Source organism: Phacochoerus africanus, chromosome 15, assembly GCF_016906955.1.
Source record: "Phacochoerus africanus isolate WHEZ1 chromosome 15, ROS_Pafr_v1, whole genome shotgun sequence".
NCBI lineage: Eukaryota > Metazoa > Chordata > Mammalia > Artiodactyla > Suidae > Phacochoerus > Phacochoerus africanus.
The window spans coordinates 106334849-106355782 of record NC_062558.1 but is presented as its reverse complement, the minus strand read 5'-3'; the positions used below and the strand labels follow the sequence as shown (position 1 = coordinate 106355782).

The 20934-nt window shown below is 40.6% G+C and overlaps 1 protein-coding gene across 1 annotated transcript in view; it reads right to left on the bottom strand.

Moving 5' to 3' along the window:
• The window catches only part of PLCE1 (phospholipase C epsilon 1), a 349119-nt gene that overhangs the window by 51168 nt on the left and 277017 nt on the right, over positions 1–20934 (bottom strand). The window contains 9 exon segments of the mRNA XM_047759463.1: positions 6009–6167; positions 9861–9881; positions 9883–9978; positions 11039–11146; positions 14620–14785; positions 15446–15507; positions 17004–17242; positions 20150–20286; positions 20373–20495. Of these exon segments, the coding sequence (XP_047615419.1) occupies positions 6009–6167; positions 9861–9881; positions 9883–9978; positions 11039–11146; positions 14620–14785; positions 15446–15507; positions 17004–17242; positions 20150–20286; positions 20373–20495 (1111 nt within the window).

Sequence of the window (20934 nt, the reverse complement as noted above, 5' to 3'; positions counted from 1 at the left end):
GGTCTAGGCCCACAACCTGCTAGATAACAAAAAGGCCTTGCATATGTGACAGCCAAGACTCCCTGGGAAATGACGGGGGCCTGGAAATCATCTTAAGAAACTAAACATAGGGTTACACTGTCCCATTTTCCCAAAAGAAGGAAGAGCTAAGTTGTGGAAGTTACTTGGTAGGAAGTATCAGGGTGGCACCTGGAAAAAATCTCAGAATGGATTATTTGGCTTTAATTACTCAGAAAATAAAGAGGTGATTAGCAAGAATTAGCATGGGTTTACTAAGAATAAATTTCCCACACAGCGATCTCTTCAGACTTTTTCGATAAGGTAACTCACTTTGTGGGAAATAACAGATAAACAGTATTTCCTAACTTTCAGGATGATAAGAATTACTGGTTTTTGTTTTAGTTTTTGTCTTCTGTCCTTTTAGGGCCACACCAGCAGCATATGGAGGTTCCCAGGTTAGGGGTAGAATCAGAGCTACAGTTGCCAGTCTACGCCACAGCCACAGCAACATCAGATCTGAGCCATGTCTGGGACCTATACCACAGCTCAAGGCAGTGCCAGATCCTTAACCCACTGAGCGAGGCCAGGGATTGAACATGAAACCTCATGGTTCCTAGTCAGATTCGTTTCTGCTGAGCCACATTGGAAACTCCAGAATTACTTTAAAATAAGCAGATTACCAGGGCTTCCTTATGGAGATTCTGATTCAGTCAGGCAGATCTGGGACCTAAGACTCTATATCTTTAAAAGTACCCAGTGATTCTTATCAATGTAGCCTGACATCTGCATTGCTTTTGAAAAAGTCTTTCCTCAACAACTGAATCTGAATCCTGGCTCCACGCTATGAGCTGGGTGGCTTGGAGAAAGTCCCATGAAAGGCTAGGCCTCAGTTTTTTTTTTTTTTTTTTCTATAAAGAAAGAGGTTGAAGCAGACTCTGCAGAAATGTGGGCTTCAGAGAAGACAGCACCAGACAGGAGTGATAATCATCTAAACTCAGGGAGGTTCTGCAAGAAGGGCCACAGGGCCCTCCGATTGGCCATCTGGCTCAAGAGCAACTTGGGTGAAGGCATAATTTGGAAAATTGCTAACAAATACATTGGATGACAGATGTCAAAATCTACAATAAACCTTGTATGCAGTAATAACACACCAAAACCAAGAAGAGCAAATGTAACAGATAAATATTAGGCTTCTGCTACAAAAAGATTAATATTAATTGTAAACTTGGAAAAATGTGGAGACTAGGCATAGGTTTAGTCCTGTGAAATAATGGAACTCTTCATTTTCCACAAACTCAGCATGAGCCTGGTATGCATTAAAGAATTCAAATAGCAGAGTTCCCATAGTGGCTCAGCAGTTAACGAACCAGAGTAGCATCCATGAGGATGTGGGTTCGATCCCTGGCCTTGCTCAGTGGGTTAAGGATCCGGCATTGTCGTGAGTTGTGGTGTAGGTCGCAGATGTAGCTTGGATCTGGTGTGGCTGTGGCCAGCAGCAACATCTCCGATTTAACCCCTAGCCTGGGAGCCTCCATGTGCAGTGGGTGCAGCCCAAAAGAGACAAAAGAAAAAAAAAAGATTTTAAATAGCAAAAACAGTCCTAGGTTGTATTAACTGAGGTATAAAGTTCAAATTAAGATAGGTGATGGTTTCACTGTCCCTGTGCTGTTGGCCCTGAGCTTTCACTTAGCTCTGCAAATCACATTTTAAGACTGACAAATTCAAGCATATCCAAAATGTAAGAATACACAAATATTCTTAATGGAAGTAAAGAGTCTTAGCAGCCATATCCTGAGGACACAACAGAAATGTTTAGCTTGGAAAAGAGAAAAGCTGATGGGGAGACACATGCTAGCTTTCTAGATATGCAGTTAGTCTGAGCAGTTTCAGAGGGAAATAGGGCCAAAGAGTAAGAGGAACAGGAAGGAATATTCAGGCTCAACATAAAGAAGACTTTTGCAACAACACAATCTATCCATTAGTGGAACGGGGGCTATATAAATAACTGTAAATGACTGCACAAAGAATGGGAAAGGCAGCAGCTACAAGAACATCCAAATACATCTTGGAGACCACAAGGCAGAGGTATGCACAGGACAAGTGGAATCTGCTTGGCACTGAGGAGTGGGTGGTAGTTGCTGGATAAAGAAAACAGCCTGGAGGAACAGTGCTGCAGAAGAAAAAGGGCCTTATCTTGGGTAGTCAGTTACTGCTCCAGGATTTGAGGAGGGCCGGGCATAAGAGGAGACATGGTAATATTTCAAACAACTTCATAACAAAGCCCAAGCCCATCTACATAGGTCTCCTGGCTTCTGGAATTCAAGTACATAACAAGCCTTCAGGGATTAGCTTTGGAAGTGCAGATCGGGACAAGGGTAGACCTAGTAGGGGTCTCAAACTGGTGGCACTTAGGGCTGACTTCACCTCCACACTAACTTGTTTGGCTGATGTTGTGTTTCAAAACTTTTTAATTAAAGCTGTTCATTTATGCGGGCGGGCATGCTCCACTGTCGTCCTCATCACTTCCAATTGTCATATATCCAGCTGGCTCTTCATATTTACATTTCCTGCTTGGCCCCTGAAGGTGGCTGATTTTGCAACTCTTGGCTTAGAGCTGTGTGTGATCCTCCAATTGGGCCATGTGTACCTCCAGGGTACACAAAGACTTCTAGGAATATGCAGGCTCAGATCTTTTTAAAGAAGCCAATTTCTAGATTAAAGTTTTTCAACATCTATGCGTACTCTTTTTAAAAATAGGCCTACCTGAGAACAAGCTTATATTTGGCTAGTTTTCCCTTCCCACCTTCCCTTCATAATTGCTCTTCTCCACTTTACAAAAGAAAAGCATAGCTCTCATTTATAAATCAACAATCTTACTATGATACATGAGATGAGGTGAAAAACCACCCAAGGAAAAAGGACATTTGAGGATGTGACGCTCCTAAGAGAGTCCTAAGAAACTGAAGAAGGGACTATCATATTTCATCCAGGCAGCAAACACATTCAAGGTTCCATGCCTTGTCTATCTGTCTGTCTATCTAACTATCGGCTATCTGGGTGTCTGTCAATCATTTATTATTTTTCCTTCTTTCCCTTCCCTTCCTCCTATCTGTCCAACTCTTCATCTATTTTAGAATTAAAATTCAGAAGTGAGACGGTCATCACAGGGATGATAATACAATGTTTATTTGAATTAAAAAATAAAGTTAGACTTTCTGACCAAATGTAAGTCTAACTTACTGGGCTGATTTATTTGACAATGAGAACTGTTTTTGTATATTATATTTGTATATAATTTATGCTATCTATTATATATTTATACACAACAAATACTATGTCTGAAAAGACATTCTTGGTAACTATTTAAACTTACGATAAAAATTTTAATGTCATCTTCTGCTGAGACCAGCTCAGCAAGCTGGGGGGTGAAAGATGGGCGCTGTAAAGCTGAAAGAAAGTTAAGACATAATAAAAGACACAGAGACAAGATACAGATCAAAGGTGGGATCAGAGGACTCAAGACCTCATGGGTCAAGAGCCCGAATGTCAGTGCCTCACTGCTTTTATTGTGCTCATTGGTATTTTAAAAATGTGAGTAGGGGCAAAAGGTTTTGGGGTATAACTGCCTCCAGTCACGTAGCAAGTTATTTTTTAACTTTAATCTTTAGGCATATGATTGTTATCTATATGGCATGAGGAAGACCAGTGACAGCTATCTATGCATCACATCTCCAGAAGCAGTATGTGTCTATGCAAACGGCGTGCCTATTTGCGCTTACCCGGCATGCCAAAGTCGACACTTTGTTTTCTCAGCTGATGCATGTCCTGTTGTTCCATCCTCTTCAGCCCAATTCTTTTTTTTTTTTTTTTGCCTTTTGTCTTTTTAGGGCCGCACCTGCGGCATATAGAGGTTCCCAGGCTAGAACCTCTAGGGGTCTAATCGGAGCTGTTGTTGCCAAGCTATACCACAGCCACAGGAATGCCAGATCTGAGCCGCATCTGCAACCTACACCATAGCTCATGGCAATGCTGGATCCTTAACCCACTGAGCGAGGCCAGGGATCAAACCCACAACCTCATGGTTCCTAGTTGGACTGTTTCCACAGCGCCACGATGAGAACTCCAGCCCAATTCTTATAGTTAATCATATGCCAGTTTACGTGTTGTCTCACAGCCAGGAAGGAGTTAGGGTAAGATATCAGGGTTAGGGGAAGATGGTGGATGATGTTTCCCAACAATCTTCAGAACGTATGAGAGGGAAAACATATTTGAGAAAGACATACAGTTTTTCAAAATTCTTTTAAGGGATGCTTGAGCAAAAAATTTTTGATGATCATAGGTCTAGAGGATGTGTGGTAATCCTGAGTTGCTTTAGTGAGGACAAACCTGATTGTCAGGGATCTGCTGGGCTGGATTGGTTTGAGGACCTTTCTGTAAATACCTGCTTTTTATGCTCAGAAGCATAAGTTTGAGGATAATGGAGCCTATGGCCTCATATTCCTTTCCCACCCTGAAGGCATCTGAAGCAACGTGGACCTCAGTGAATCAAGGATGTTAGTGGGTGATATAACATGCCTCTAACTCAGTCTGCACTTTGGCCACCTGGAATTCTGCTGTGGGTGAGCTGGACAATCTGGGAGTTTCTAGTACTTATTAGAATAGCAGATGACAGGATGCTTCAAAGGGCCCCTTGAGAAGCAGTAATGATCTAGAACGGCAAGAAACACTGGACATAGAGCCTAAGACGTGGGATAATAAAATGTTTATAGAGTAGTTTGCACTTCTGATGGGGTTCTATGCTTCATCTTGGAAGAGTTTCTGTGAAATTTTATTGTCAAAGGGTCCTTTGAGGCTAGTGACCTTAACAGCCCCACTTTACTGAAGAAATGAAGGCCCAGGAAGATTGGCTGGTTTGTGACAGAGTCTGTGGCTAGAACCTGGCATCTTAGCTCCCCACCGAATCTCAGTTTTTGATATCATGCCATATATAATTTGGCTTTAAACTCAGGTCCCAGCTGTGAATTCTCTAAGTTAGAGCTGTTAGAAGATTTGATGATTGTTCCAAATACTCTACTCATTAAGTCAAATTGGACATCTGACTCAATTCAATTTGACATTTAAAAATAATGACTTAGGACAAATGTTCCAAATTTGCTGGACTCCTAGAATCCTTCTGCTGAATTCTATGTTCTCTGAAAACCCCTTGGAGCAGGACTGGAGTAGGGCCTTGAGGTTTGGAGGTGATGCTAAGAGAGAAATTAAAAGTTATAGGCTGTGTCCCAGTTTTAGCTCTGGACTGTCTATGCTGCCAGAACTGCACCATCCTACTCCTGTGGGGGCTGAGGTTTATGCGGCAACTCTTGGTTGCTGTGAGTTTCAAAAGTGGCGTTTCAGGGCCAACAGTGCTCTCCTAAACAGGACAGATAGTTTTGGTAGCTTTTGTTCTGTGGGATAGGTAAGTATAACCTGGCATATTGATTCAGTGGTCCTGGACCTGAACTTTTTCACAGATCCTTGGGCTGAGGGCCCTCTTACACAGGCAAGCGTGGGGTGCTTGGGCTATAGATCTCCGTGGATTGAGGCAGGTACAGAAGTCCCTTGGGGTCCACTTGTCACAAAGATATACTGTGCCAACTTCCATGGTGGGACCACAGGGCTGCTGCTATTGAGATTCTACTGACCTCAGGAGTCACAACCCCATGTCTAAGTGCTTCCCCTGCAAAGGACTCTTCTTAAAAGGGACTCTAGTGACCACTGTGGGACTGAGAGCCACAAAGCCCAGGTCCAGGGACAAGAGTCACACATGATTCTGCTCAGAATAAATTAAATAATGAGGTACATTCTACATTCTAAAGAGCATTTATCATTCTATTAAGTGGAAAGCTAAAAACTGAATATATCATTCAAGCAAACTCAATCTTCAAAAACTGGTTACCCAGCTGGCAACATTAACGTCTTTGTCCTGGGCATACAGCAAACCCATAACCTTTTCAACAAGAGGAGAGTACCTTTTGCTTTAAGATATCCACTGGTGTCTGATGGGCTTTTAACTTCTTATTTTTAAGAAGCACTTTCCTTCTGAGTTGGTCAGGTGAGGGAAGCATTGGATCATCTGAGAAATCACTCTCAAATAAGAATTTAGCCACCAGTTTTTCTCCAAACACAGTCTGAAAACAGTAAAGGAAAACACGCAATCAACGCCCCTTATCTATTCTTGAATTACTTAGCTGGCTCTTTCAGCCCAGTTGAATTGTTCTATAAATCCTGAGAAGAGGAATCAGGAAATAAGTTATATCCATGTGTCTCGCCCCCCCACCCCCTACCCTGTGTAGTTTCTTACTGGACAGAAGGGAGGGGGTCAGAAGGCCAGGAGGAGGGGTCCAGGCCTCCTTCTAGGGGGGCAAAGCTCTAACTATTTCGGAAAATACACTGGGTTCAGACGTACTAAAGAAGAAAGAGAGATTCAATTAGAGGTTGTGGTTTGTAGAATATGGTCCATTCCAGATATGAGTAAGAAGTCACAAGGATACTAACTTTGAAGTAAGTGTGAAGTGGGGACAAAAAAATAATAATAATAGGGAGAATTTTCCACCATTTAGTATAAAGAACCTCAGATATCATTCTTATGAAGATTTCCTGAACATCTGTCTCCAAAGGGAAATGTGTGTCCCTCAAGGAGGTGGGTGGTGAGGGGAAGGCACAGGATGATCCATTGGGGTGAGTGTAGAAAATATGGCAGTTTCTTTCTTTTTTTTTTCTTTCTTTTTAGGGCTGCACCTGTGGCATATGGAGGTTCCCGGGCTAGGGGTTGAATTGGAGTCTGCAGCTGCTGGCCTGCGTCACAGCCACAGCAACACTGGATTCAAGCTACATCTGTGACTTACACTGCACCTTGCAGTAATACCAGATCCATAACCCACTGAGGGAGGCCAGGGATTGAACCTGCATTCTCATGGATACTAGTCGGGTTCTTAACCTGCTGAGCCATAGTGAAAACTCCTCTTTTTTTTTTTAAAATGACTTTCATTTTTTCCATTATCGTTGGTTTACCGTGTTCTGCCTTTTTTTTTTTTTAATTTAATTTTCTTTTTCTGGCTGTGGCATGCAGTGACTTAATGTGGGATCTCAGTTCCCAGACCAGGGAATCAAACCCAGGCTGTAGCAGTGGAAGTGATGTATCCTAACCAGTAGACTGCCAGGGAACTCTGGCAATTTCTATTTATATATATATTTTTTTTAAGAAAAAAGAACAAAAATGAGAGTTCCTGTTGTAGCTCAACAGGTTAAGAACATGACCTAATATCCATGAAAATGCAGGTTTGATTCCTGGCCTTACTGAGTAGGTTAGGGGTCCTGTGTTGCCATGAGCTGTGGTGTAGGCTGCAGAAACAGCTCGGATCCTACATTGCTATGGCTGTGGTGTAGGCTGGCAACTGAAGCTCCAATTCAACCCCTAGCTTGGGAACTTCTATATGCCACTGGTGCAGCCCTAAAAAACCAAAAACAAACAATAAAACAATATGATTTTGTCATAGGAAACAATATGTGCTAACATAAAAACTCTCATATATAGACCATGATGGAAGATAATATAAGAAAAGGAATGTATATATGTATGACTGGGTCATTTTGCTGTATAGCAGAAACTGGCACAACGTTGTAAATCATCTATACTCTAATAAAAAAAAAAAAAAACCCTGCCAATCTTAAGCTGTAACATATGGAGGACACAGTCAACAAGATCCTTCTCTATAGAACAGAGAACCATATTCAATGTTCTATGATAAACCGTAATAGAAAAAAATATATAAAAAAGAGTGTGTAGGAGTTCCCGTCATGGCGCAGCAGAAATGAATCCGACTAGGAACCATGAGGTTGTGGGTTTGATCCCTGGTCTCATTCAGTGGTTAAGGATCCAGCATTGCCATGAGGTGTGGCGTAGGTCGCAGACGCAGCTTGGTTCCATTGTTGCTGTGGCTGTGCTGTAGGCTGGCAGCTGTAGCTCCAATTAGACCCGTAGCCTGGGAACCTTTATATGCCGTGGGTGCAGCCCTAAAAAGACAAAAGCCAAAAAAAAAAAAAAATAAATAAATAAATAATAAAAAATAAATAATAAAATTAAAAAAAGAGTGGTATGTATGTATAACTGAATCACTTTGCTATACAGAAGTCAATACAACATTGTAAATTAACAATACTTTGATTAAAAAAATCAGAAAAAATCCCCTCTCACATATGCACATTTAGGCAACTTGGAAGCAGATCTTTCTATTGGTTAAAAAATCCTCTAACTGAAGGGTTTTGGCAGAGTTAAAAGGCAGAGTTCCTGCTGTGGTGCAGTGGGTTAAGTATCTGACTGCAGTGCCTTAGTTCCCTGCAAAGTGTGGGTTTGATCCCTGGCCAGGTGCAAAGGGTTAAGGATCTAGCATTGCCTCAGCTGTGGTGCAGGTTGCAGCTGCAGCTGCAGCTCAGATTCGATCCCTGGCCCAGGAACTTCCATATGTACACACACACACATATGCCATACATATGCCATACAGATGCCATATATGCCATATATATGTGTGTGTGTGTGTGTGTGTGTGTGTATATATATATATATATATATATATATATATATATATGGCAACATCTTTTCAGTAAGTTTCTAAAAAAGTTGATTGATACCAAGAGACATACAAATTGCCTAGCCAAATTTCCAACAAAATCTTTGCCTCATTAATGGAATTGAGAATGAGTACCATGATTTGGCAAATGCAGCTAATGATACACCCCTTTTCCATTTGGATACAGGTATCTCTGTAAGGTATCTTTACCAGCTACTGTTGTTGTTAAAAACAGTGAAATGATAAATTAGACTTAAAACTAGACATCCAAGCCAGTGAACACAAAAATTTCAAAAAAATGAAATGTATTCAATCACATTACTCCCACTAAAAATTTAGAAAATAAATACATAAATAATACATTTACTTGAAATTTTTTATGATAGCAAAAGGGTTTTTTGCATCATTAATAAATAATAGTATTTAAAAGTTATTTACTTCCATGTTACTCTTCCCTTGCTATTTTTTTATATTCCATTTTTGCATGTTTTAATATATAAATATGTTAATAAGTAGGATATGTGTAATAATTCATGATAGGTCCACACACACAATAGGAATACATGGTGTATTTTACTGAGAGGGATATAAAATCAAAAACGTTTAAAGACTATTATTCTAAATAACGGCAAAGAAAAGGCAATATGAAAAGCTAATTTGTTTTGTTGGCGTTGGTATTGAGGACATTTCCCCATGGCCATGCCCTGCCCTCCCTAGAGCCGTATTTCCATAAGTACCTCTCCCAGTGGAGGAAGGGGGAAGGCTAATGGAACATTCGCCCTTCACTCTATCTGCATTATAGTTCCTTGTATAAGCAATGGCCGAGTATTAAAGGCAACTGTTCTGGCCGGTCTGACCTTAATGCCAACTTGGATCCCCATCTCTGTAGCTGGACCACAAGAAGATTTGACTTATTTGCTCTATTTTCAGCTTTTCTACATATCACTGACAGGTGACATCTTGGCATCCCTGATTTGTGATACTGGAAGTGTTGGAGAACTGAGAGGCTTTCTGGAAATGGTCAGAAGACCACAGACTGGTGTTTTTATCACTCCAGCTGAAATGATGGGCCATTCAAGAGAGAGCCCAAGATCCCAGGGCATCCTCATTTCTCAGGTCTGAGGGACCCTTACAGTACATGCTTCACAGCTGAGGTCCAGCTGTGGTGTGGTCCATGGTGGCTCCAAACAGAACTCAACAAGAATCATAAGACAAAGGCCAAGATACCATCCTGTCACTTAGCAAATACCTTACCTTGAAGATTTCTGCCATTTTTTCGTTGCTGAGGCAATGAACAGTGGTTCTCAATTGATATGATGATGGGCAGGTCAGAAGTGATGAAGGCACTGCGATCGATGGCTTCAACCACTTCCTATGAGAGCCGAAACAGCTCATTAGAGTTCAGATATCTGCTCAGGGTGTCAAGGCAAGGTACTTATAGCCACAAAAAAGCACCTAAATTGTTGCATGCAGAAAAACTCTGGCCAACGTGGTTTGTATCTTTTCAAATTAAGCAATACTGTAGCTTATTTTCTACAAAGACAGTAAAATATTCATATCGAGTACTGTTCATATGCTATAAGGAATGGTTATCAGTATGCTCAATTTAACAGATCAATATGTATATTAAGTATATTACAGGTAAAAGACACTGTTTTAGTTACAGCATCAAAAAATAATAAGGCATAAGATAATTTCCTGTTTTCAAGGAGTTTATGATCAAATCTTTTGGGGGAAATAAGACATCTATCACGTACATTTATGTGTGTATGTGAACAGTTACCAACTCCTCCTTCCCTCAATGTAGGGTACAAAAGTTTTAAGAGGGCTGAATAGGAAAATGCATTTTAGCTATCATCTTCACATAAGAAGCAGAAGTAATAATATTCCTTCCCAGCCCACGTACTGTTAAGAAAAAAATGGTATTACATCCAAAGATCTTCTGAATGAGGATAGTAACTGCGCGATGAGCTAATAAGCTACTTAGAATTCAAATGAGACCAGTCTTCTTGGGTGACCATTCTCCCCTGATGGAACCAATTCTCAATACTTTATACTGTTAATTATTTAATTATCTTCTAACACATGATGTTAGCCTTTGTCAGTAGGACACCAAGACAAATGACCTTTAATTCCTGCAAGAGAACAGCCCCTGCCTTTTTTTATATACCATTTTACAGTGTGAAAATTGCAACAATATTATTACATGATAGCTAACTTAAGGGAATGGTTACTAAACTTGAATGAGAATCTCATGAGAGTTCTAGATCAACTCCCACCAAAAGAACATGTGCATATCCCACAGTTTGGGGAAGTCTTGAGACCCAGGATAAGAACCCTCCAACCTAAGGTATTACTTGGAGGAGTCAATCATTTATACAATGAATGAAGATACTGACTGATTTGACTGAAAGAAAGTTACGAAGCATTACCTTGAAGGGGATCTTGGTTGTCAGTGTATGTCCATGATAAATGATGGGCATCCCATCATCTCCGTCCCAGCAGTCCAACTCTACACTCCTACAGCCTTGCAGGAGGACCTGTGAGATCAACGAATGAATTCATCCCACACTGGCAAGTGGAAATAAAGCCTCAACTTAAACCCAGCACCTGCTTCTACATACCAGTGTTCACTCTCCAGGTTAAAACAGAAGGGCCTAAGACTGAAAAGAAGTACTTCATTTTGGCCAAAGGCCACAATTAATCAGATATGGAGAAGGGAGAGGGTAGTGGAGAGTAGTGGAAAGAGTGCTTACAAGCACTGAATGCTATTGGAAGGTAAAATCTGATAGCAAAAACATAGGACTACTTCCCCATCAATTTTTAGTCCCTCAAGGGACCCGCACATGGTACATTCTGAAATGGGAGAGCCAGGCTAGAGCTCCACCTGGGCAGATGTCAGTGGAGGGTGACACATGCTGATGCCACAAACCAGAGAAAATGAGGCCACTGATTCCTTAAGGAACTAGCTAAACATTTATATGAATCCAATCAGGGTAAAGTCTCCTCTATTTAGGCCCCAGTTCTGTCATTGGCTAATACTTTTGCAATGAACATGTGGCATGTATGAAGAGCAGAAGCAGGGAGTTATCAGGATTTGCCTTGCTGTCTAATCCTAAATCAGCATCTACAGCAGAGATGGCAAATAATCCATAAACTTCCCTCTCCCATACCCACAGCAGTATCAGTAATCGATCATAATACACTTGCCCTGCTAAGTTCTATTGTGTCATCTCATGATCTCCTCAGTAAAGTACTCAGGAAACACTAGAATTAGATGAGATGATACCTATTTTCTTTTCTGGCTCTAGACCTGGAAGCAGAGCTTCTGACACATGTACTTGTGTTGCATCTCTGTAACATTTGCTTGGAGCAACTTCTTTCTCCATATCCTCTACTTGTGGGCCTTCTTAAAAGGCGACCATGTATTAGAAGGGCAAACCAAACCAAGAGGTGGATATATATCCGTGAAGGGGCCAACTCTGATTTAAGAATACACATAGTTATGAGTTCTCTTTTGGCACAGAGGGTTCAGGATCTGGTGTTGTCACTGCAATAGCTTGGGTCACTGCTGTGCCATGGGGTTTGATTAAAAAAAAAAAAAAAGAATCCACAGAAATATTTCCATGTGACAGCAATCCAATACTGGAGGCTAGTGGCCACTAGAGTTGCTGTAACATAACTCAGATAGCAGAATCCCTGTTATTTTATTTTGTTACTATTTTTTGGCTGTTCCCACAGCATGTGGAAGTTCCCAGGCCAGGGACTGAACCTGTGCCAGAGTAGCGACCTGAGCTGCTGCACTGACAATGCAGGTTCCTTAACCCGCTGTGCCACAAGGGAACTCTGGCCCTTATTTTAATGTTTTTATATGAGATACTTGCTAGTTTCTTCCTGTTGCCCAGCATGATGCACCCGGTTTTCCTAGGTAACCTATCCTCCCAGGTGGAACGGATTCTGTGGCAAAGAATCCGAAGGCTATCAGTTTCTTTCAGTACTAGAGTTTATAGAAGCATGTTGCTTTAGCTGAAAACTGTCATGTAATAAGACAGCTGGGACATGAGGCTCTCTCATCTCTGTAGTGAGCCACCCTGGGAAAAATGTTCACTGACTGGCAGCAGATGAGATGGGTTTTCAGCATGAAAAGACTGAAGGTCTTTATCAAGGTCTGCATGCCATTAAGACCTCCACATACGGCTAGAATAGGATGACCAGGGCTGGAAATTCCAGGTGAGAATAAGGCTCTTTCTCATTTCTCATCTGCCTCATACAATAATGTCAGGAGGTAACTGGGAGGCCTGAGGGAGAGCAAAGAATGGTAAGAAATAAAATAAAATAAAAGGGAGCTTCATCCTAGGTTTAATCACACCTGTGAGTCAATTTGAGGGGTTCTTGTGCCTTATTCAAAGGCTGTGACAATCTCTACTTGTGATGTAAAGTTAAGGAGTTTTTTAAAAAAACCTCTCTGGGAGTTCCCATTGTCGCTCAGTGGTTAACGAATCTGACTAGGAACCATGAGGTTGCGGGTTTGATCCCTGGCCATGCTCAATGGTTTAAGGATCTGGCGTTGCCATGAGCTGTGGTGTAGGTTGCAGATGAGGTACGGATCCCGTGTTGCTGCGGCTCTGGCGTAGGCTGGCAGCTGTAGCCCCAGTTCGACCCCTAGCCTGGGAACCTCCATGTGCTGTGGGATCGGCCCTAGAAAAGGCAAAAAAAAAAAAAAAGACAGACAAACAAACAAACCTCTCTGATGTCAAAACGGCAAGTTCAGTAGGAATAAAAGCTAGGACATTGGTTCTTGCTTGTTTTCCTGGGACACACACACACACACACACAAACACACACCCAGATATACACATTTCATTCATTTCCCCTAGAACAATGGATTTCAAACTTCTTTTAACCTTGGAATTCTCAGTACAAATGGAGGCCTAATATATAAAGCACAGAAAAGTGCAAACCTTCAGCTGCAGTGGGGACAGAGTGTAGACCCCTCTGCTGCCTGTGGCAGCAGTAGAGGCCCCTTGACAGAACTCCTATTTTGAAAATTACTACTCTAAGGATACATCTTCATTTCATAATACAATGCCTTAGATTTTAGAGTTTAAAACACATATTCCATACCAAGTAAGTTTTGGGACAGAAGGCTGACCCGTGCTTTGAGGAATATCTAGAACTCATTTGAGAAAGGAAGATCAAATCTGCCAGGTTTGTGTAAACAATACAACTGTAATTTTTATACTTGGACACCCCCTCACCCCCAATGCAGGCACACACATACAAATATACACTTATATTCCCTGGACCTAGCTAGCTCCTTCCATAATTAACTCCTCTCAAGGGAGTTCAGAAAACAGGCAGCATAGACGAGGAAGTTGCAGAAAATATAATGGAAGCAACGGACATGCAGATCAGTGAGAGCTGGATGTTTAGGTCAAAGGGATGTGCTTTTTCTAGTCCAGAGAATCTTCTGAGTTTTTAGGAATGTTCCCATGAATTTAAGTGTATAGGGATAGTGCTTACAGTCTGTGTACATTTTTTTTGGTAAGTTGGTTGCCATAGGGATAAATTAATCATGTAACAAATTGGAAAGCAAAACAAACAATATTTTGGGAATAACTTCATAGAAAGTTTCATTTTCTACTATGTTTTCCCACTACAATATATTGATTTATTTAGCATTTAGTGAAATGATTAGTTTTCCCACGGGAAAATATAATTTTAGTTGCGTAGGTCAGACTCACTGGGATCTAAAAGCTAAGAGTGTCAAACAAATACTCCCCAACCCCCCAGAATAAAGGTTAAGTATAGATGAGGAGAAAAAAGAAAACAAAAAGAAATTAAAAAACCAACTGTACATATAGGCAATTTTCCCACATATTATGTTTCCTCACATTTCCCATTTAATAGTGTATAAGTACTTTAAAGGAGTCTGGGGTCAGGTTTTTGTGACTTTAGGGGTTACACAAATAAGGTTTAATGAAAACCACATTCCAAGTGAAATTCTCCGTACCTGACTGTAGAGTTCTACTGAGGATTCTCCTTTGAGCTGATGGCCCGTGAGGTAGGTATTGTGTGAAGATTCAATGTAATAATAGGAGAGGGGCAGCTGCAGTTCTTTGATGTTCTCCTGCGATTCATCATTTTTCGAGGCAAAATTATCTTTATCCATAAGAAATCTAAAGGAAACAAATTTTCTTAAGATTGCACATGAAAACTATATACTCTTTTTCTTCAAAATTGAAGTATAGTTGACTTACAATATTATATTAGTTTCAAGATACACAACACAGTGATTCAGTATTTTTATCGATTATACTCCATACAAAATTATTATAAAATATTGGCTATGTTCCTTGTACTGTACAACTGCATCCTTCTATTGGATTTACTTTATACCTTGTAGTTCATATCTCCTAATGCCCCTTCCCTATTTGGCTCCTCCCCAAGCCCCTCACTTCACTGGTAACCACTAATTTGTTCTCTGTATCTATGAGTCTGAAAAATACATGCTCCGGAGTTCTTGTTGCAGCTCAGCGGAAACGAACCTGACTAGTATCCATGAGGACGCAGGTTCGATCCCTGGCCTCACTCAGTGGGTTAAGGATACGGTGTTGCCATGAGCTGTGGTGTAGGTCGCAGACATGGCTCGGATCCCACATTACTGTGGCTGTGGTGTAGGAAGGCAGCTGTAGCTCTGATTCAAACCCTAGCCTGGGAACCTCCATATGCTGTGAGTGCAGCCCTAAAAAAAAAAAAAAAAAAAAAAAAAAGAAGAAGAAGAAGAAAAGAAAACTACATGCTCTTAAATAACAGGCAAAAGACAGTTTAAATGTTACCTTGCAAATCCTTCAAATGACATTAGTCCCTGATGACACATACTAACGCTAGGCTCGAACTTCTGCAAGGGACACAAAAAGAGTGTTATTTAGGTAAAGGAAACTAATGAGGAAAAAAACCCACCACATCATTTTTTAAAACTGTTCTGTTTTCACCAGGAAACATCTAAACCAAATATTTGAACTAATTTAGTTATGCAGTGGTAAGAGGTAGTTTCTTAGTCCAAAAGAAAATATTTATTATATGTGAGTTTATTATACGAGCATATTTATTTAAGAGAAAAAAGGAGAGTAGGAGAAAAGAATAAGGTTGATTTATACGAAAAGAAAATGGTGTCAGTTTATCCTGGTCAAGATGGGGATCCTAACAGTAGCTACCACAGAGTTGGTGGGAAGTGAAATGTGAGGATTCATACAGTATAGTGCTTGGATTTCAGCATATTTTGGTGAGCACTCAATCATGGATCACAACCTCACATTTCTAGCACTTCCAGGAACCAACTCCAACTGCTGCACAGTTGTCCTGATTGGCAATCAGCTGACAAGGGAGGCTGAAAATCTACACTAATTCTGTTGCATGTGGTGCGGCCACAAGGAACCGTCTCACCCTGATCTCCTGCCACCCCCTAGCAGAAGCCATTGCCACCTCTCATCTGGGTTGCTGTGATAGCTTCCTACTCAGCCTCTGTTTCCACTCCTTCCCTAGCACAGTTTATACTCCAATGGGGCCACAGTGACCTCTTACATCATAAATCAAATCATGTTACCTCTCTGCTCAAAAATGTGCAATAGCTTCCCCCATTTCACATGGACTCAAGACAAATGCCTTAAAATGCCTGGATGATTCAGCCCCTGCCCACTTATCTGAAATTGTGCCTGCCGCTGTCCCTCTAGCTCATGCGGCTCCTGTTATGCCAAACTTTTTGTTGTTCCTCACTCTGAATTTACTCCTGTTCACTACTCCCTGTCCAGAATGTTCTTTCCTTAGACCTTTCTGTGGCTTACTCATTCAGGGCTCAGCTCAAGTGTCACCTCCTCAGAGTGGCCCTTCCTTACCCCTCTCAGCCCTCCTGCATCACTCCATCCCCTTACTTTGCTCATAATTTTTCAGAACCCATTATTACCCGAAATTATTTTATTTGTTTATTGTCTGACTCATCCACCAGAATGTAAACTGTTTTGATAGTTGAAGCTTGATCCTATTAAATACTATATTCCCAGGGCCTAGAACAGAGCCAGGCCCATAATAGGAGCTAACAATCATTTGTTAAATAATCAAATGGTTGATAATCTAACTACTTATTCTATTGCATGTGCTAGAACAAGAAGGAATCGTGTACTGATTCCTTATAGTAGTCACCAAGTAAGAGAAGGCCTAGGACCTATGTTAATTGCATGCTACAAAAGAATATATATATTTGGAATTAAAAAAAAAATCCCCACAACTCTCTATTTCTGACCCAGACTTAAAGGTACTGGAAAGAATAAATGTTTAGCAGAAAATAATTAGAATGGTCAGAGGTTTACATATTTGTGTACATGTAAAACAGGTACAAACCTGGATGATGCTGAGAATTTCATCATAAGTGCAGTGTTCTCCTTGGCAATTCACTAGGAAGTCATTGAGCTGGAGGATGCCAATCCCAAATACGCCCAGGGATGCGCTCTCCACCCCAGTGCCGTTTGTCACGATACTTGCAGCAGCAATGGCATCAGATATTTGCCTCTGGTTGTCAGACAGCTGCTGTTTACTCTTAATGAATAATCCCAAATCCGAGACATTTCTGGTCAACAAATCTGAAATAGAACCACCCACAGAACATGGACAAACTAGCTAGCATCTTTCATAAAGTTCATTTTGGACATAATGGTGTTATGGGATTACTAAGCTGGAGAGACCCTTCACTAATCTGTCTAAACAAGCCATCAAGCTTATTGCTTCTTCCTGTTTTCACAGAGTCAAAGAATAAAAAAATGAATAAATGAAAAAAGAGACAAGAGCTAGATGAATGATTTTGAAAGCCCATAACCTTTGGCACTAGATAGAAACTAAATGTAAATTCAATTAGGGACTTTAGGCTGAATTCAGGCTTTGGGTTTTTTTTTTCCTTCTTTTTAGGGCCACACCTGCGGCATATGCAAGTTCCCAGGCTAGGGGTCAAATCGGAGCTATAGCCGCTGGCCTATGCCACAGATATAGCAATGCCAGACCGGAGCAGCATCTGCGACCTACACCACAGATCACAGCAACACAGGATCCCCAACCCACTAAGAGAAGCCAGGGATCCAACCTGCAAGCTCATGGATACTAGTCAGATTGTTTCTATTGAGCCACAATGAGAACTCCCAGGCTTTGGTTTTTGAGAATAACTACGTCTACATTTTTATGTTTACAGAGATGGAAGACGTACCCTTAAGATTACAGTTTTTCTCTAATTTAAAAGCGTAACTGTAAACATTTGTGTGCAGGTATCTGTGGGAATATAAATTTTCAACTCATTTGAGAAAATACCAAGGAGTACCACTGCAGGATCATGTGGTAAGAGTGCTTTTAGTTTTGAAAGAAATTAACAAATTTCCTTCCAAAGTGGCGATACCCTTTTACATTCCCACCAGTAATGCCACAGCCGCTCCACATTTGCACCCACTTTAGCACATGGCCATTCTAATTCTTGCCACTCTGAGGAAAGTCTGTCAGTTTCTTGCAGAACTAAGTATAGACTTATCATAAGATCTGGCAATTATGTTTCTAGGTGTTTATCCAAAAGAGCTGAAAACAGGTCCACACTAAAAAAACTGTACTCCTAGTATTTATAGCAGCTTTATTCACAATTGTTAAAGCCTGGAAGCAATCAAGGTGTCCTTCGGTAGGTGAATGGATAAACAAACTATGATAATATACAATGAAATTGTAATGAAATATTATTAGGCAATAAAAATATATGATCTGTGAAGCCATGAGAAGACACTGAGGAACCTTAAATCCACATTGTTAAATGAAAGGAGCAAGTGTGAAAAGGCTGCATACTGTATGATTCCAACTATTTGTCATTCTGGGAAAGGCAAAACTATGGAGACAGAAAAGAGATCAGTGGTGGCCAGGGATTCAGAAGGAGAGTGGGCACAATGAAAATATGAAACACAGAAGATTTTTCAGAAACTATTCTGTATGTATCTACTGTCATGGTAGATATATGTCATTATACTTTTGTCAAAACCCATAGAATGTACAACACAAACAGTGAACACTAATATAAATTATCAGCTTCAGTTAATTTATATATCACTATTGGCTAAACTGTAACAAATACACCACACTAATGCAAGCTACTACTAAACAGAGGAAACCACATGTGTGTGGAGAGAGTGTGTATGGGAGCTCTCTGCTCATTTTTTGGTAAACCTGAAATTGTCCTAAAAAAATAAAGTCTATTTGTTTTTCAAAGAGCGTAACTACTTGACTAATCATAGTTATACACATTTATGACTAAAATTGAAAAAGGTTAATATTCTTAGCTAATGGATAATATGTTTTTAAATAGTTAAAAAGCAGATGTGTTAAAGAGAGCAGTTTTTCTTTTTTCCTTTCTACTGTTTATAGTTTCCAGCAAGAAAAGAAGAAAAATAATAGGCTTCAAATGCATGGGTGGTGATGGTAATGGTGGTGGTGTGAGTGGGACACAGGAATTAGACATTTTGGTTGACATATTAGGAAAAATGTCCTGGATGGTCAGACAGTAGGGCTCTGCTGAGGTCACTAAACACTCTCCTGCAAAGGATGGACGGGCTGAGCACCCAGCTGCCTGGAGGCAGGGAAGAGACAGGTAGTTTGCAACTGGGATGTCCCACACATCTCCTGAACATTTGGGAATGGGTGGGAAAGGGTTTTTAGCTGTCAGAATAACTGGAAGGCTCTACTGGCTAAATATTCTGGAATCCATGGACAGATTCACACAATGATGAATTTCCTTGTCCAAAGTGCTAATAGTACATACTCATCCTCATAATACCACCTTTAGAGAAATAATTCTCTAAGCATTTCACCATGCTCCAGGTAGTAGCATCCCATGTGAGACAGGCTGAGGAGTTGTGTGATAGGATCAATAACCTTCATTTTTTCCCTTTTATTTAATTTGTAATTATAGTTGATTTACAATGTTGCATTAGTTTCACGTGTATAGCGAAGTGATTCAGCTATATACATATATCTATTCTTTTCCATTATAGGTTATTACAAGATATTGAATATGGTTTCCAGTGCTATACAATAGGCCCTTGATGGTTTTATATTTTATATATAGTAGTGTGTATATGCTAATCCCCAACTCCTAATTTATCTCTCCCCCACCCCTTTTCTCCTTTGGAAACCCTAAGTTTGTTTTCTAGGTCTGTGAGTCTGTTTTGGTTTTGTAAATAGGTTCCCTTGTATTATTTAGATTTTAATTAATAATTAATTAATTAATTGTTGCTGCAGCATGTGGAAGTTCCCAGGTCAGGGATCGAACCCATGCCACAGCAGTGGCCTGAGCCACTGCAGTAACAATGCTGGATCCTTAACCCACTGCACCACAAAGGAACTCCTGTATCACTTTTTTTAGATTCCACATATAAGTGATATCATATGATATTTGTCTTTAATCTGTCTCTAACCTTCATTTTTAGATAGAAAGGTCTCCAAGGGAATTATTAAACTGTCACACAAACCTAGATCAGGCTGAAGACCACTGGTGTTTTCATCAATGGTCAGGTTGGTGTAGAGGGGGGCTGGCTCAGAGCCAGCTCGGTCGCAGGGCACGGCGTAGATGTCAAAGAGATCCTTCAGGTCCTTGCGGCTCCTCACACTGGACACAGGACGGAGAACACCTTTAGCATTGTTATAACAAGGTGAGGGTAGGAAGAGAAAAGCTAAGAAGAAAGCCAGCCATACCTGAATGATTTGAACAGCTCGACAAATTCCACAAAACTCATGTTGCTGTCTGAAACCATGAAGCTCTGAAAGCCCTTCATTCCTCCTTTGATCCGCCCATGCCAGCTGCTGCTGCTCCAGGCACTGCAACAAAGACATGGCCTTAATGGGTGGAACTGGGGCCAGGTATGTCATTCTGCCCCAAGAGATGGTCTCTAATCAGCAACAGAGGCAAAAACATGGACTGTAAGTCACTGAAGGTTTAGACTATTTTCTGGGCTCTCTTTTCATTTCTCTCAAAATTAATCTATATTGTGTCAGAGGAAATAAAACATTATCCGTTGAAACCACTTCCTGTTTACAGCTTACTTAGTAAGGGCACAAAGCTGAGGTTAATATTCCTCTACTAATCAAAACAATCTTTGAAATCATAGGTCAATGGGAGGGAAAAAATCCCATAAATTCAGTGGTTTTGAAGAAAAGTCATTTAAAAAAAGCTTCAAATTAATAACATATGGAAAATTATACATGTTCTTTCCTATATTCTAAATTATAGAAACACACTTAACAAAAAAATCTTGAA